This window comes from Poecilia latipinna, unplaced genomic scaffold, assembly GCF_001443285.1.
Source record: "Poecilia latipinna isolate Pla-1442-1.1 unplaced genomic scaffold, P_latipinna-1.0 Scaffold1287, whole genome shotgun sequence".
NCBI lineage: Eukaryota > Metazoa > Chordata > Actinopteri > Cyprinodontiformes > Poeciliidae > Poecilia > Poecilia latipinna.
In genome coordinates, this window is record NW_015113903.1 from 312,821 (window position 1) to 330,442 (window position 17,622).

At 41.7% G+C, this 17,622-nt stretch overlaps 1 protein-coding gene and 1 long non-coding RNA gene across 2 annotated transcripts in view; one reads left to right on the forward strand and one right to left on the reverse strand.

Moving 5' to 3' along the window:
• LOC106961310 (T-cell receptor alpha chain C region) overlaps positions 1–14,021 on the forward strand; it is a 39,089-nt gene extending 25,068 nt beyond the window's left edge. The window contains exons 5-8 of the mRNA XM_074527713.1: positions 8,576–8,766; positions 9,824–11,412; positions 11,929–12,109; positions 13,278–14,021. Of these exons, the coding sequence (XP_074383814.1) occupies positions 8,576–8,598 (23 nt within the window). The 3' untranslated portion in view covers positions 8,599–8,766; positions 9,824–11,412; positions 11,929–12,109; positions 13,278–14,021. The remainder of the gene's footprint in view (positions 1–8,575; positions 8,767–9,823; positions 11,413–11,928; positions 12,110–13,277) is intronic.
• Positions 14,022–14,938: 917 nt separating this feature from the next.
• LOC106961304 (uncharacterized) lies at positions 14,939–16,503 on the reverse strand. The gene is made up of 2 exons (XR_001427743.1): positions 15,655–16,503; positions 14,939–15,527 (listed from the first exon to the last, which is right to left on the reverse strand). It is a non-coding gene; the product is annotated as an uncharacterized LOC106961304 (long non-coding RNA).
• Between the last annotated feature and the right edge of the window lie 1,119 nt (positions 16,504–17,622).

The following is a 17,622-nucleotide window of genomic DNA, read 5'->3' on the forward strand; positions in this document are numbered from 1 at the left end:
CCGATCCAATCCGACCCGTTCCGATCCAACCCAACCAGATCCGATCTGACCCGATCCGATCTGACCCGATCCGACCCGACCCGATCCGATCCGATCCGACCCGATCCGACCCGATCCAATCCGACCCGACCCGATCCGACCCGATCCAATCCGATCCGACCCGATCCGATCCAACCCGATCAGATCCGATCCTGGAGGATCTGTAGATAAAACTTCCTGTTAAAAACCTGAATATGAAGTTATAAACATGATTGTCTTAAAATCACTTCTTCTGTTTTACTCCTGATGAATGAATTATTGTTTCATGTTTGTGTAAATATTAGTTACATCAGAAATATGTAGTTTATGACCGACTGTGTGGAACTTCAAAATAAAATCATAAAAGAAACGAGAGCTGATGGTTTTATTTTCTGACTCATGATAATATTTACATTTTCACCAAATAAAGAAAATGTAGTAAAAATGATTTTCTCATTTATTAATATTTACTGAAGTTCATTTATTCCAGTAATAAAATCTCCCAGATTAGATTAGATTATTTGCACACAGATGAATGTCTTCAAGCTTTTATTTATATTAATTATGATGATTTTCTGCTTTTAGCCACAGAAAATAGTTCAGATTAAAATATTACATTAAATTTGATTCAGTTTATTTATTTAATGTCAATTCAAAAGTAAAATCATCTCAAAGTCGTTGAACTGAGTTCAACTCATTCAGTTTGTGGTTTAAAGTCATTCAGTCCAAACAGAACCAGAACCAGAACAGAACCAGAACCAGAACCTGGACCTGGACCTGAACCAGAATGTCATTCATTTATTATGACTGATTATAATTAGTATTTCTAACCCAGAGTTGGTTCAGCTGCAACTTTTAATCTACAGCAGAAAAAAAGTAAAGATTGAAAAGAAAAATCATAAAGATGAAAATGAAATAAAATAAATGATGGAGCATCAGCAGCAGAACTTTAAAAACAATAAACTCAAACAAATTTAAATATTTTATCACCCAAAACGGAAAGCAGATTAAACAGCTGGTGGGAGGAAATGATGTCAGCTTTTCAAAATAAAATCATGATGTGTTTGTGTTGGACAGGAAGCAGCAGCTGAGACTTTGACTAGATTTCAAAAATTAATAAAGAATAAATCTGCTCAGGTATGAAACATCTATAGTTGAACATCTATAGTTGAACATCTATAGTTGAACATCTATAGTTTAACATCTATCGTTGCTCTGGTCTGTTCGGATCTTTGCTGTTTTTCCTGCTGGAGGTTAAAGTTCATCCAGGAAAATGTTTTCAGTCAAACCCGACAGATCCAGCTGGACTCTGGGCTTCAGGTCAGATGAAGGTCAGATGAAGGTCAGAGGCTGCAGAGGTTCTGCTGCTGGTTTGGGTTTTATTTATTTATTTATGTTTTGGTTTCATCTGTTCAGGAAAAACTTTTTATCTTTGGATGATTCGGATCCAGCAGGAAGGATTCGGTGTTATTTCTGCTGAATCTGATCAGTTATGATCAGCAGATCAATGAAAGTGAATATTGAATTATGGTGAATCTCCCCAGGAGTCGGGCCGAAACCGGTACCAGAACCAGCAGGGAGAAAATAAAACTCAGCTGAAATATGAATAAAGACGAGATGGAGATGAAACCAGAGGATCAGAATCTTTCATATTAGCAGATTTTTCTGGTTCTGATCCGGTTCTGATTCATAGATAACTGCTGAAACTCTTTGGTTTGAAAGAGTCGTTACGGAACATTTATGATTTATTTTTGTCTTCATAATGAAGAAGTTACATTTGTGTTAAACTGAAGCAAATTTAACTAAACTGAAATAAAGTCATGAAATCTGAAGCAGAAATTCAGAGAAATGTTCCAGTGAAGCTGCCGTGTTGTTATGATGAACCTCCATCGCTGCAGAGGTCAAAGGTCACAGCAGATCGGGTTCATGGTGACGATCCGGCAGAGCAAACAGCATCAGGGAGACGGAGACACGTCTGACTCAGAGTCTGATCTTTAGTCAGACAGTAAGTTCATTTATAAAATGATTTCCACAGACATGAAATCACAAAGGACGACAGAAATCAGCCTGAAAACCATAGAAAACATAAAACATAAGAAAATAAAAATGTTTTAGTTGCTTTATAAAAACCTCCAGTCAGAAATCGGAGCCGTGAGGGAAAAACGGGCCAAAACCTCCGACTGATAAACGTCAGAGAACCGGCAGAGCATTTAGCTACCAGGGAACCGGCAGAACATTTAGCTACCAGGGAACCGGCAGAGCATTTAGCTACCAGGGAACCGGCAGAGCATTTAGCTACCAGGGAACCGGCAGCCTGGTCATGTGACCCTCTGCAAGTCAGCACCAGAACTTTACATCAATCCTAAAACCAACCAGAGGGACACGACAGGATTTAGTCTGGCTGCTGCGTTCTGCATTCATACCAAACGAAGGATTTAACCAGCAGGTAAAAAAGGCGTTACAGTAACAGACGAGGTCAGACTAAAGCCTGAACGATTTCCTCCAGATCAGCTCGTCTGTCTGACCTTAGAAAAGTTTCTTACATGAAACAGAAACGGCCTCAACGTGAGTCGCAGCCTGATGACGCCTGAAGTTTAACCTCCGATTTTAACAGGCAGAAGGATCCAGTGGATGTTTTGATGCAGGTGACTGGGAGTAAAAACCCGTTTGTGTCTTTCTGGTGTTCAGAACCAGAGAGACGATCACTGATCAGGACAAACACGAGGACGGCCAACATGTCCAACCTGTCCAACAGTTCAGTGTCATCAGCATAAATGAGAGAATCTGAACAGGATGAAACCAGAGAGTGAAATAATGTAACAGGAAAATCGAAGTGGACCCAAATCGGAGCCTGAGGAACCTCAGAGGAGAACGGGTTGGTCTGGACTGGGTCGGTCTGGACCCAGAATGTCCTATGAGATCCAGAACCTTCGGCCTGTTTAACATGGCCGACCGTGTCAAAGGTCGACCTCTGAGCAGCGGCGGCCATCTTTACTCTGACACACCTCAGCTTCCTCCTGTTGCTCAATGAAACACAAGTCTTCTTCTTTAGACCGTCTGGTCGGTTTTAGTGAAACTTTTGATGAAACTTTTCATCCTTCAGCTGCAGAATCGATTTGTTGATCTCTACTCATGTTTTCAGGTGCTATCAAAGTGATATGAGAGATAATCTGTAATCTGTCAGAGATCAGCAGAGCGGCTCAAACGAGCTGCTGATGTTTCTGTGGTTTCCTGTTTGTTCTGCTGCAAAACCTGCAGAGCTGAGATACGAAAGTGTTTGTTCAGACAGCTGGGTGTGGGAGGGAGCGGCAAGCACGAAAACGGGTCAGATTAACCAGAATGAACCAGAACCGATGGACCAGAACCGATGAACCAGGACCGATGAACCAGAACCAATGAACCAGAACCAATGGATCAGAACCGACGGACCAGAACCGACGAACCAAACTGATGAGCCAGAACCAATGGACCAGAACCGATGGACCAGAACCGATGAACCAGAACCGACGGACCAGAACCAATGAACCAGAACCGACGGACCAGAACCGATGAACCAGAACCGACGGACCAGAACCGATGAACCAGAACCGATGAACCAGAACCAATGGACCAGAACATACGGACCAGAACCAATGGACCAGAACATACGGACCAGAACCAATGGACCAGAACCGATGAACAGAATAAATGTCTTATGTTGACATCTGTGAAACGTTTCTGATGCTCCAGAAACCAACCAGCTTCTGCCTCCATGCTTCTGAAGGAAACAGTTTAATGGACAATAAGGGAAAATATGCATAAATGTTCTTAAATTAAAGGGAAGCAGAGCAAAAAACAAAAGGAATGAGTTTAGAAATGTGCAGAAAAAACTTTCATCCAGATTAATAATGTTTTCTCAGCAAACCAGCGAGAATCCAGTTAAATATTATTGAGGATAAAAGATTTTTGTCTCCTTATCAGCAAATTAAGGCCAAAAATCATCTGAAAAATAAATTTCACCCAAACAAATAAACCCAGAGAACTAAAAAATATTCATTTCTTCCATGAATCCTGTGAAGAGACCAGCTGGTTCTGTTAGCTGGTTCTGTTAACTGGTTCTGTTAGCTGGTTCTGTTAATTGGTTCTGTTAGCTGGTTCTGTTAGCTGGTTCTGTTAACTGGTTCTGTTAGCTGGTTCTGTTAGCTGGTTCTGTTAACTGGTTCTGTTTGGTTCTAGTGACACAGAAACATTTAAAAAGTGTATTTAGGTTCAGAAATAAATTATGACTTAACATGTTTTATTGCTCATCTTGTCCTGAGGTCATAAATTCACTGAGTTATGAAATTCAATCAAATGAAGGAAATAAATTCTAACATTTTAACCTGTGGTGACCCCTGTGGTGACCCCTGTGGTGACCCCGGTGGTGACGCTGTCAGGGATAAAACAACCCCACCTGACGGCGCTGAGGCGCCATGATGGACGTTGTTAGTGAGGGACGGGAGTTTTGATCAGAGCGACTGAGATTGTTTTCTCCAGTTTGGCTTCTACCGGTTTCAGTTGGGCTAACTGGGACGTAGCTCACAGAAAGCAGCATTAGCTTGCGGCGTTAGCTTGCGGCGTTAGCTTGCGGCGTTAGCTTGCGGCGTTAGCTAGTGGCGTTAGCTTGCGGCGTTAGCTAGCGGCGTTAGCTTGCGGCGTTAGCTTGCGGTGTTAGCTAGTGGCGTTAGCTAGCGGCGTTAGCTAGCGGCGTTAGCTTGCGGTGTTAGCTAGTGGCGTTAGCTAATGGCGTTAGCTAGCGTAGAAACCAAACCGTTTGTTGATTTGATCAAATCTGCCTGAATTCACTCCACGGTTTATACCAGTGTGTCATAACGGCGTTTCCATGGACACCAGAGGAGACTTAAGTCTAGATGCTACATGCTAGTCTACATGCTAGGCTACATGATGGTGGAGCTCCAGGGTTACTGATGATTAGACGCCTTCCATCAACTGTTTGCTGTAAATCAGTGAATACATATTTATTCACTGATGCATTGGCGAACCTGTAAATGAATTAGATGCAGCGGCAGAAGAACACGACAAAGAACATGAACGATTGGCAAATTCAGGAATGAACCCGTACATGTTTAATAATGGGTTAATACATGACCTACGTCTTCATACTAGGTCCCTTTCCTGTTTGCAGTAAGATGATCCGTTTGGTTGCATCCTGCGGCTTGTGCAGGCGCCGCGCAGCAACCTGACATAAAGTTAGATCCACTAAATAAAGTGACCTCAGGCGCCAACTGTCCGGTTCTGAGCCGGCCAGTTTTAACCAACTTTATTTATAAAGCACTTTAAAACAACCACAGCTGATACAAAGTACCAGTTTAACGCCAACAGGTTCATCATGGCGGCGCGAGTCGCTTTCTGACGGGTCGGCAGGCAGTGGAGGGAACTGTGGATCGAAATATTTGACCCTAAAATATGAAGGAAAACATTGTGGTGGCAGCAGCATGCTGTGGGATGGATGGAGCTGAAAACTGGAGCTACGTTGTGGCGGCGGTGACTGAACCTCAGCGGGTTCGATTCCCAGCCTGTTGACCTTTGACATCTCTCTCTGTCTTCCTGTCTGACGAATAAAATCCAACAGAGCTGAAACAACTGATGCTACGTTCATCTGTGACAGAAAATCTCATTAAATATATTCATATTTTAGTTTTAATCTCAGAAATGAGAAGCAGTTCTGTTGGGAATCTGTATGATTTTATTCTTTGAAATAGAAGAACATCCGACTTTATGCTGCCGACGTTGGTTTGGTTTGGTTTCCTCCTGGTGTGACGCTGCTCTGCGATGCTCCTCATCGCTGGAGAACCAAATTTATTCCGTCTGTCAGAAACGCCACCAGATGATAGAAATGATCTCAATAATTAAACATCCAGAGCCTAAAAATACAAGGAAACAAAAATACGAGGTAAGGTTGTTCTGGTCTGGTTCTGTTCTGGTTCTGGTTCTGGTTCTGTCCTGATCCTGGTTCTGGTTCTGGTTCTGTCCTGGTCCTGGTTCTGGTTCTGGCCTGGTTCTGGTCCTGGTTCTGGTTCTGGTTCTGTCCTGGTCCTGGTTCTGGTTCTGGTTCTGTCCTGGTTCTGTCCTGGTTCTGGTTCTGGTTCTGTCCTGGTCCTGGTTCGGGTTCTGGTTCTGTCCTGGTCCTGGTTCTGGTTCTGGTGTCCTGTGGTCTTTCTGCCATCAGTAATGGGTTAATGACCCGTTGTGTCTGTAAACGTCCATCAGATGGAAACGGTTCTGTTAGACTAGTGGGTCCAAACTGGGTCCTGGAGGCCTAAGCAGACCTGCAGGTTGTTTCTACCAGCAGGGACAGAACCAACACATGCAGGATGCCGGGCCTCCAGGACCCCCTTTGGGCCCCCTGGTCTAAACCGTCTGGAGTCTCGAGGTTCAGATTGAGCCGTTTGGACCAAACAAAAACGTTCCGTCGTTTTCACACCAAACAACCAGAACATCGTCTGAATGAATCGTCTGATCAGGACCCAGAAACAGGTGGGGGCATCAACCCTCCTGCCTGTTTCAGCATTTAGTTTTTTATCAGGTTTTATTTTATATTCAGCGTTTAGTTGAAACAATTTGAGGCCAAACTTTGACCCGGTTCTGGATGTGAAGCTGCTCAGAGTTCTGACCCAAAACCTGCAGGATGTCCTGGTGGCGGTTCTGAGCAGGTGGAGGAAGAGGAGGAGGCGATGAAGGAGCCGCGCTCTTCTTCTGTGGTTTCCTGGATCCAGATCCCGACTGAGAGGCGAAGAATCTGATGAACGAGTTTCATCACTTCCTGTTCAGACCGAATGGAAACTATGGAAACCCGCAGAGCAGCTGTGTGTGTGTGTGTGTGTGTGTGTGTGTGTGTGTGTGTGTGTGTGTGTGTGTGTGTGTGTGTGTGTGTGTGTGTGTGTGTCATTTTTTTATTTAAACCATCTGAACATATTTTATATTTTTATAACTTTGATCGGCTCTTTAACCTCATTATGAGGAAATGAAACAGATTTTCAGAATATTGGAGCATTTAACATGGCCTTCTTATCGCCATGGTAACAGGAGCTAAACTGAGTCTTGTTATTAGTTTAGCATAAATATTACAGATAACAGCTGAAGGATCAATAAGTTCATAAAATCATCTGATGAATTTTCACCATTTATGACTTTTATAAATTTATTGAAACTATAATTTGAATTGATCTGAATGACTGAATGAATCAGTCACTGATTCATCTGAACCGATTCAGTTTGATGTTATTTATAATTTATGATTCATCGTCATGGTTACCGTGTTGCTAACAGGATCATGAACCTTAGCATCTTAGCTTGGAGGCTTTAATTAGGATCCTCTGACCTCTGACCTCTGACCTGAACTCCACTTCCTCTCATTCTTCTTCTTTGCTTTGTTTAAGCCTGACCTGCTTCAGACGTCGGGTTTCGTGATCAGGATTTCAGACAGAAAGACGGCCTGCTTCATGCTGCCATGCTGGTTCTGGTTCTGGTCCTGGTCCTGATCCTGGTCCTGATCCTGATCCTGGTCCTGGTCCTGGTCCAGGTCCTGGTTCTGGTTCTTCTATAAAAGCTTCAATCCGACGTCTGAATGATTGAACTTGTAGCAGAACCCAACAGAACCAACCGACCAGAACCAGAGATTTTATTCGTTATTTTAACCTCCAGGAGCTAAAATGAACCGAACCGGGTCCAAATGGTTCCGGGTCCAAATGGTTCTGGGTCCAAATGGTTCCGGGTCCAAATGGTTCTGGGTCCAAATGGTTCCGGGTCCAAATGGTTCCGGGTCGAACATTGGGCTCCTGACCCAGTTGCTGGAGGTTCTGATCATTTTTTTCTGTTTTTACTAAAATATGATGTTAAATTTTCTCTTTGCCTGAAATTGAATGAATTTAATCCTGATGAGTGAAATTACAGATTTAAATTTTTTCTCAGTTCAGGATTTAAGCTGAAGGTTCATTTAGACGCTGAAAACAGAAACTAGTATTACATGATAATCATTTTATTATTATTACATAATTTTTATTATTATTACATAATAATAATTTCCTCATATGAGGATCCCTGCAGATCATCCATCAATCAAAGCATTGATTATTAATTATTCTCTGATTCATAACAGAATCAGTTCTGTTCCTTAAATTACACTGAAAGATTAAATTACATTATAAACTTACATTATTATGATCTTTATTATCTTTATTATTATTGTTCCTGTCTGGTTTGTGGATGATTTAGATTCAGAGGATTAAAAACCTTCAAAGGTTTAAATCATGAATCTGAATCTTTTTTTTACTGAATCACTTTAAATGAATTAACATAAAATTTATTTTATTTTATTTTTTACAAAATGTGAAAATAATCAGGATAGAAAACATAATTCCCTCTAAACAATCCAGATTATCTCATTTAAATTAATAGTTGAATTCATGTAAAATCATGTTGTGACCTGAAGCTGCAGACTTCCTGTGGCGGCTGTGACGTCACGGCGTGGGCGCTGCTTCTGCGTCCTGATTGGCTGCTGAGGATCTTCCGCTCTCAGTTTCCACAGGATGCGGTCGCTGAGCGTCAGAGGCGAAGGCGGCTGCGGCTGGCGCCTCTCAGCCCGCTGGGACAGGAAGCCGGCGGGGCGGGGAACCGGGCCAGGCGCCCCGACCAGAACCGGAGCAGGTCTCACACTTCCTGCCGCCGCCAGCAGCAGCTGCAGAAACATCCAGAAAACACTCAGCAGAGGTCAGAGGTCACACCGAGCTGCAGATGAATTCATTCATTCATCCCAAACAGAACATTAATCTTTATATAAACGGGAATAAAACACATTTAAGGTCATTTCCTGTTTTACATAAATAAATAATAAAAAATAAAAACCTGCTTGAATAAATAATTTAGTGGTTCAAACTGGATCATTTAAAAACAGACAGATAATTTACATAACCTTTATATCAACGTTACATATTATTGTATAAATGAGATGAAATTAGAACTTTATTATCCATCAGTGACGATTAAATAAAAAACAAATAGAAAATAAAACACATAAAAACAGAATAAAGAATAAAAATACTGAACATAAAAATTCTGCAGTTATAAATAATGTTCTGTGTTTCAAGGTGCAGCTGAGTTTATTTAAAATAATATTTATAACGTTTATAATATTTATAATGTTTATATTTATAATTATAATATTTATATTTATAATGTTTATATTTATAATTATATTTATATTTATAATGTTTATATTTATAATTATAATATTTATATTTATAATGTTTATATTTATAATTATAATATTTAGATTTATAATGTTGATATTTATAATTATAATATTTATAATTAGAATGTTTATAATATTTATAATATTCATAATGTTTATGATGTTTTCATATATTTAAGCATTAAAAGAGAAACTACAGGACGTTGTGACAAACAGCAGAAATATTTTTTAAATCATAAAATAACTGGAAAAACCAGCAGATACTTATTGATTATTGATTAGATCCATAACTAATTTATTGATACTTTTATGGTTTTAAGGTAAAAATATTTAAATATTTAAATATCAAATTAAAATATTTTATAAATAAAAAAATTAAATTTCTTCTGGATCCAAACAATCATAAAGTGACTCAGCAGCTCAGAGTCCATCAGAACCATCAGGTCCATCAGAACCATCAGGTCCACTCTGCTCTGCCTCAGTCTGTGGCTGACGTCTCTACTTTGACTAGGCCATCCCAACACCTGGGTTTGTTGCTGTTTGTTATTTTTATTTTATTTCTATTTTATTTTTCAGGTTCAATAAACACTAAACCTTAATCTGGAGCAGCTGTCAAACATGAGGCGCAGGGGCCAAAACCAGGCCGCCGGAGCTTTTCCTCTGGACGTCAGGAAATACGACAAGAAGCTCAACATGATTAATGTCAGGAAGATCAAGCTAGCAGGCAGATCCTGGTCACTCTGGGGCCCACAGCATCACTCCGCCACCGCCGAGCCTTCAGCTGGGTCAACCCTGATGACATCACGCTTCGGTCCAGCTGACGATGTTCTTCAGATCCGGCTGCCATCTTGTTTCTGGATACTATGACCTTTGACGTTGGCCTGATTCTGCTGGGCCAGTTCAGAGATGACCTTTGACCCTCCCCAGGTTGAGCAGCAGCAGCAGCCATTAATACAGAAATCAGTTTTAATTGTTTTTGTGTCAGAGGTTCAGCAGATGCTGTTCGCTCCTTTCTGGTGTTTGTTGCTTTGACTAGGCCGACCGCACCGGAAGGCAGCAGCTGAGAGACGAGTCGGTGGTGGCATCATCATCATCATCTTCATCATCATCATCATCAGCAGCAGCAGCAGCAGCAGCAGCAGCTTCTTTGCGGTCGACCCAGAATCTGACAAACATCCGGCTGAACCAGAGAAACTCGACCGCAGAAAGTTTCCGACGGAAAAAAAAAAACCTGCAGCTGCAACTTCCAGGAAACAAGAATCATTCATTCAGTTATAAATATGACAACATGAACCACAGCAGCAGCTGGTCATCGCTACACATTCAGATCTATAATCTGGATTAAAACTGTCAGTTTGGAACCAGAATTATTAAAGCAGGAAGTAAATCTAGATGACCTTTGACCTCAGAGGCAGCAGTAAACAGACCAAAGCAACTTTTACTGTGAATATCCATTCAGTGTTTATGAAATATGACAGAACAGATAAATGATGGGATTAATCAGATAAATAAAATATGCTGTCATAAACACATTAAATGATTTAATTCTATTTGCTGAAGGGAAACTTTGAAACACTTTCAATAATTTAAGAAGGAATTTAATTAAAACCCAGAAGAGGAAAAATGAGTTTATACAGAAATTAAAAAATTTAAAGTTTTTAACATGAAAAGATGATCAGAGTTCAGAGCAGAGCTGGAGGTCAAGAGGTCAGGGTCGTCTTCAGGACACCGTGACCCTGAGGGACAGACTGAGGGACAGACTGAGGGACAGACAGACTGAGGGACAGACTGACTGAGGGACAGACTGACTGAGGGACAGACTGAGGGACAGACAGACTGATGGACAGACAGACTGATGGACAGACAGACTGAGGGACAGACTGAGGGACAGACAGACTGAGGGACAGACAGACTGAGGGACAGACTGACTGAGGGACAGACAGACTGAGGGACTCTGGACTCTCAGGACGTTCCTGCTGCTCTCGCCTGTAATGTCTCGGTTCTGCCAGCAGGAGGAGCTGCTCCGGATCCTGTAACGATTCCCGGCGGATCTGCAGGAATCTTTCCTGGCTCCTTCCTGGAGTTCGACTCGTCTCTGAATGTTTGGCATCGTTTGTCTCACCTGTCCAGGTGAACCAGCTGTCCTATCAACTCACCTGATGCAGGTAAGGAGGCCTCTGATTGGTGCATCAGAGGAACTGATTGATTTGAATCAGGAAGTTGAGGCAGAAATCATTGAAGGTGACCCAGTGAGGAAGTAATCAGTAAAATTAACAGGTTTTCTGCTGAATTTTGATCAAATCCTGAGAAAAAAAGTTTTTCTTGAACCTGAAAAATATCCAACATGGAGCCTAATTTTCATTTGGACTTGAATAGTTTTGGATGTAACTGTAGCTATGCTAGCTAACTCTTTAAATGTTTCACCCTGTGGCTCATATTGTTGGTTTTATTTCTGTTCTGGATTATAATCTCATCATATTTATCGTCAGATGGTTTTAAAAGACGCTAACGGCTTTAATGCAACATTTCAGAGCATCAACCTGATGAATCGTTGATGTTGATTTCAGTCATCTCCGGTTTCCTGCTAATGAAGACTGAAGTCACTTCCTGTTCAGAGAAACAAGACGATTGTTTTCAGTCATGAAACGATCAGATTATTTTAATCATGTTTCTGTTTCCAGAACATTCAGAGCTGAGTCACATGAGGAGGAGCAAAGTTTCACCGACTCAGTGACTGAACCGAAGACGATTCACTGATCTGGGTTTGGTCTGACCTGGTTTCTGTAAAGGTCAACAGAAACCTTCTCAGTCTCCTTCAGACTGGAAACAAACCAGCAGCAACAAAAGCATCTGGAAAACCAGGTGAGTCGACTCTTCAACTATTATAAAATACTAAATATTCACATTAAAATCATTTAAACATCCATCAGATGAAACCGATCACACAGAAGCTCAGGTCACTTCTAAGTTTCTAAATATAAACATCTGTATTTATTTCCTGTAATAAAACATATTTTCTGTCATCCTTTCATCACAGCTGGTATCGAACAGAGATCAGTCTGATGATCTGACCTGAAACATCTGGATCTGAAAATAAACCAAGAGAAATGAAAACATCCCAGAATTCCTCAGTTTTCTTTCTTCTGTGTTTTTATTTCTGATTTGAATCAAATCATTTCAGTGGAATCTGAAGCTGCTAGGACTCCTGCATCCTGTAGGTGGCGTCCTTCATGCTGGCTGTTTTTCTGTTTTGTTGGACAACAGCACCATCAAGTGGATGTTTACAGAACTGCAGTTCAGCGTTCAGTGTTTCTGTTCTCTGTTTTCATTCAGGATGTTTTCACGAAAAAACCAGAACAGAGACATTAATATGTGTTTTTCTGATATCCAGAGTGATGCTGGAGGTGAAGTGATGATAAAGATCCTCAGTAAAAACTTCCAGTGCTGTAAAAACCAGGACTGGAAAAGAGGAGTTGTGTCTGATTTAAATGTCTCTAATGAACTTTAATAACCGTTTTAACGTTTTAGGGATGAACTGCCTGTTTTCCTCCTGCTCACAGAAACGTGTTTATAACTGAAGACAGTCAGAGAAAACTCTGATCTGTCAACCCTGCTGGTTGACGGATCAGAACCTGAACAGAGCAGCCAGCAGATATCAGCTTTTCCATAAATCCTTGATGCTCTGCTAAGTGACAAACATTTGGAAATATTTGGTGCCCAAAGCTGAATCTCATGAGGAGTTAAATGATTTTAGGCTGAAGCTTTGACTTGTTCTGAAATCGAAACGATTCGTGAAATGGGAACTTATTTGCTGGATCCGCTTCAGTTCCAGAGCAGGAAGAGGACGATGCTGCCGCATGTGAAGCTTTTCATTGATTTTCCATCTGCCATCATATTTGCTGAGGTCCAGAGATGTGAATATTAACCTGATTCTTCTCCATACTGACGCCACATCTGGTCAGAGGCACTTCGTCTGACGCTGAGGTGTCTGCCACACTTTCAGCATCTTTATTGTTTGTTCTGCACACAGATTCCTGCCACAGGAGAATCATCACATTATAAAGTTTCCGGACGACTCGGTGGTCGTGTTCCTGCTAATGGCTGATCGGACCTTCAGCGTAACAGAAGAGATGTGGACAGACGTTAGGAAGGTCTCTGTCCCTCCAGGAGAGAACGGTCAGCTAGAGGAAGAGTCCAAGAATGAAAGAACCTGGAAGGACTGAAAGACAGACTGAAAGACAGACTGACGGACAGACTGAGGGACGCCTTTAGCCAATCACGGCGTCCTGACGGTCATTCAGGCTTCAGGTGTGAAGCTGGAGACAAAACAGTTTCTGCTCCCAAACATCCAGGTCGTCCCTTCATGCTCTTAATTCACTTTAGGACTCACAGTGTGAACAGGATTCAGATCTGAACCAGTTCAGCTTGGAGCCGTGAAGTTTGACTTGGACTGAACTGAGTGGAGTCGGTGAGAGGCGAACGGAATGTTTGTTGTTTAGCAAGATGGCTGCAAAAAATTATTAGTTTAACTTATTAAAATATGAGTTGAATACAACAAGCTACATGCTAATATCTGGATTGTTGTTTTAAAGACATATAGATTTGTAGATATAATTGCATTTGATTTATAAACATGACCAGTGAAAACAGTTCAGGCTGGTGATGCAGAACCAGGTGAGACTTTAAGGGTTGAAGGTCTGACGGCTCAGTTGGATCATCTCATCTTTGTTTGTTGAGGAAGTGAAAAATAAAATCTTCCACAGTTCAGCTTCCAGTGCGGCTTAGATTGTTTCATGCATCAGATTTTAATATCATTTGTTTTAGTTATAAATCAGATTTTTTTCAAACTGTTGTTCAGCGAAGCAGCAGCAGGAGCTTCAGTTCCTCCTGGTTTCACTTCCAGTTCAAATCTTTTCTGGGAGAAAAAATCCACCTGGAGAATCTGGAGCGAGACGCAGACCAGAAATATGACTTAATGTTTGATAAAAGTTCAGAAAGACCTGATAAAGACTGGGAAACACACACGCACACACACACACACACACACACACACACACACACACACACACACACACAGCCAGGCAATAACAGGTCAGGTAAACAACCGACAGAGTAAAACTGGAGACTCCAGCAGAGTTTCCCTCCAGAGGCAGCAGGAAAATATGTGATAAAAACTAAAGAAATAAAACAGGAAGCAGCTGATTGGCTGCAAATGAGAAGAGGAACCGATGAACTCCATGGACACAAACAGGAAGTCAGTACACCCTCCAGGCAGTTAGTGAGTACACCCCGCATGCAGCTGGACAGAAGGCTCCGTTTCTGGATGTTGTCCATCCGGTCCAGTTGATCGGATCAGAACCGGGTGCAGAATCTCTGCTCTGGTTCTCCGTCTGTCAGTGAATCAGAACTTCATGAAGCTCTGAGAGGCTTTGGTCTGAAACCTGCTGCTCAGGTAGGAACCATGTTGACCCATCAGGTCGGTTTCACCAGAACCAGAACCAGAACCAGACCTGGAACAAACTGCCTGAGATGTTCAGAACCAGCTGGTTCCTCTGAATCTGGACTGAATCATGAATTTATGATCAGATGAAACAGTTGATTTCCTTTCAATGCAGCATTTCTCCAGTTTCTGTTTCTCATGATGTGGCCTAGTTAAAGGCCGACCAGGAAACATGAGCTGCTGATTAGAATCAGTTCAAATCAAATTTATTGCACATTTCAGCAGCCAGGCAGTTCAAAGTCTTCACATCATAAAAATACCATAATGTCCAATAATGGTTCATAGTGAATTCATTTCCTTCATGTTTTACAGTTTCCCAATGAAATCAGTCCATTTCTCTGATGGAGCGCCACCGCCACCTGCTGGCCGTTTTTGGTACTGAAGCATTTGCTCTACAGGGCAGATCGATTAAATCTGAAGGCATCAAAAATGTAAAATAAATTCAGTTCAAACATAAAAATAAACATTATTGAGAGGAAATCAGAGGATCCATGAATGGAAACAATGAAAACAGGAAGCAGGGATGAAAAATCAGCTCGAAATAAAGAGCAAGCTTTAAAAGAAATACAAAAACAATATTTCTAATTTTTCATGATTGTGGGATGGAAACCAGGATGCAGAGCAGCAGGAGACTGAAGGGGGATGTTTGAAATAATCATAAATAAACATAAATACACTGAAGAACCGAAAAGGACAGAAAAACTTCTGAATGTAGAAGTGAAGATGTGTGTTTCCCTCTGGACCGGCCCGGAGGTTACCGCCTCTGGTTTAAAGCTTCTCCTGTTAAAGATGAGAGAAATGATCAGCTATGATCACATGAATGAAACATTAAAACGCTGCAGCAGGAATTCAGCTCACTGAAACAAAAGATCATTAAAAAATGACTGGAAGAGTTTTCACTTTCAACCTGAGTCCACATGATGGCGCTGTTGATCCATGAATAGGTGAGCCGGTCCCAGCAGTGAGGTTCTGATCCGAGACGGGTTCAGAGAGCAGAGCCCAGGCTGCTCGGCACCGACCCAGTTTGTGGGAGGAGGATCTGCAGCTGTCGGGTCCAGAAGAAGAAACGGTTTGATGAGTTTGGAGCATCGATATGAAACTTTCACCGGGTTTCCTTCCAGAATCGTCTCCGTCTGGACTCGGCTCTGCTGCACCAGATGAAACCAACTCATTGGTTTTCATCTGATTTTTTTCAGTTTCGGTTCCATTAAACGGGTTCAGTAGATCAAACATTTCAGCCTGAAACTCTGCAGCTTTTCTTCCTGAGGAGAAAAAACTGAAACTTCATTCAGATTAAATTTATCCTGTTAGAGGCTGGTGGTCATTTTATCTGGACCTTTTGCTCCTACAGGTTTCAGGATGCTGAGTCGTCCTGAAGTTTTGCTTCAGATGTTGATTTTTCTAAGCTTTGAAGTCAGAATGTTGAAAATAAGGTGATAAATTATTTGCAGAACTCCTTAAATCTAAAAACCTCTTTGTACAAAACTTTTAAGCATCACTAGAAAATGGCTGACTTTTCTGAAAATGTTCTCTTGCTCATAGTAAACTTTTATTTTCCTTACGATAAATAATTAAGAATTTTAAAAATTAGGAAAATTGTCAGGAGTTATAATTGTGTATTTTTCCTTGACGATCAGATGATGAGCTTCCATTTCTTCCCTGAACAAGTAAAAAGCAGAAACCTTGGATGAGGAGCGGTGGTTTGTGGTTTCTCTTATCTTCGAACATGAGTCTGGTGTCTGTGGTCAGGTTTTTGTACAGCCTCCTCTACATGTTGCACCACTGTGTTTCTAGAGCGCAGTAGTAAAGGCCTGAGTCTGCCAGGGTTGCTGTTTCTATCTGCAGCTCAGTCGATGTGTCTGTTGTTACTGATCTGTAACGATCGTTGGGAACGTACGACTCCTTACTTTGGTTCTTTGCTCCTTTCCACAGCAGGAACTGAGGAGCCTCAACATCAGAAACTTGTTTATACCAGTGAAGGTTGGGATTGACGGAACCCGTCTGGTATTTACAGCGGAGTGAGACAAGTTGTCCTTCTATCCCGTTGACTTCATTACCAACAGGAGAGATGAAGTCTTGAGCCTGAGCTGTTAGACCTGGAAGAAATGAAGCCATTAGACGAACATCGTCCATGAGGGTAAGAGGAGAAGAAAAAGTGGAAAAATGTCCCCTGAACAGTATTACTCTAACAACCTGCTCAACTAAATTAACTGGTGACAAGATTATTAATTAATGGAGCAGATGGAAAAAACCTAAACTCACCTCTAATGAGAGACAGAAGCAAAACGAGGGAGAGCAACATGTCTGGAGTCCTTAGAGCCACACAGCAGATCAACAAGGTTCTTCCACTGCAGCAGGAGGAGGAAATGATGTCATTGGATGAGCTGAAGGTCAGTGGGCGGGGCCACTTCAACTCGACCAATCAGAGAGTTTTCTGCTTCCTCAGCAGCTCTGTCTCTGATCTTTACTGCTTCATGTCTCTGTTGTCTTCAGTCCAAAGACTCAACAACCAGAGGATTAACAGGGAGTGAGGCCCTCTAGTGGCTGCTGTGGAGTACTGCAGGTTTTAGTACAGGGTTTGATCAGACACATATCAGTGTTCCTTGTGGAGAGTTTCAGAAACAGCTACATTTGAACGTCTCCCTCTCCTCACTCATTTTTCATTTACAGGGTAACAGGGTTTTGGGTTTGGGGCTTCCAGCGATGGGACGCACTGATGGGAGGCTTATGGTACGTATTCTTCCTGTGGATGCTCTGCCTTTGCAGGAATTGTCAATAAGTATCCTCATCTGAGTTTGAAACGCATCTGTTTGCAGTTAGTGGGGCGACTGTGGCTCTGTGGGTAGTCGCCTTGTGATCGGAAGGTGGTAGGTTC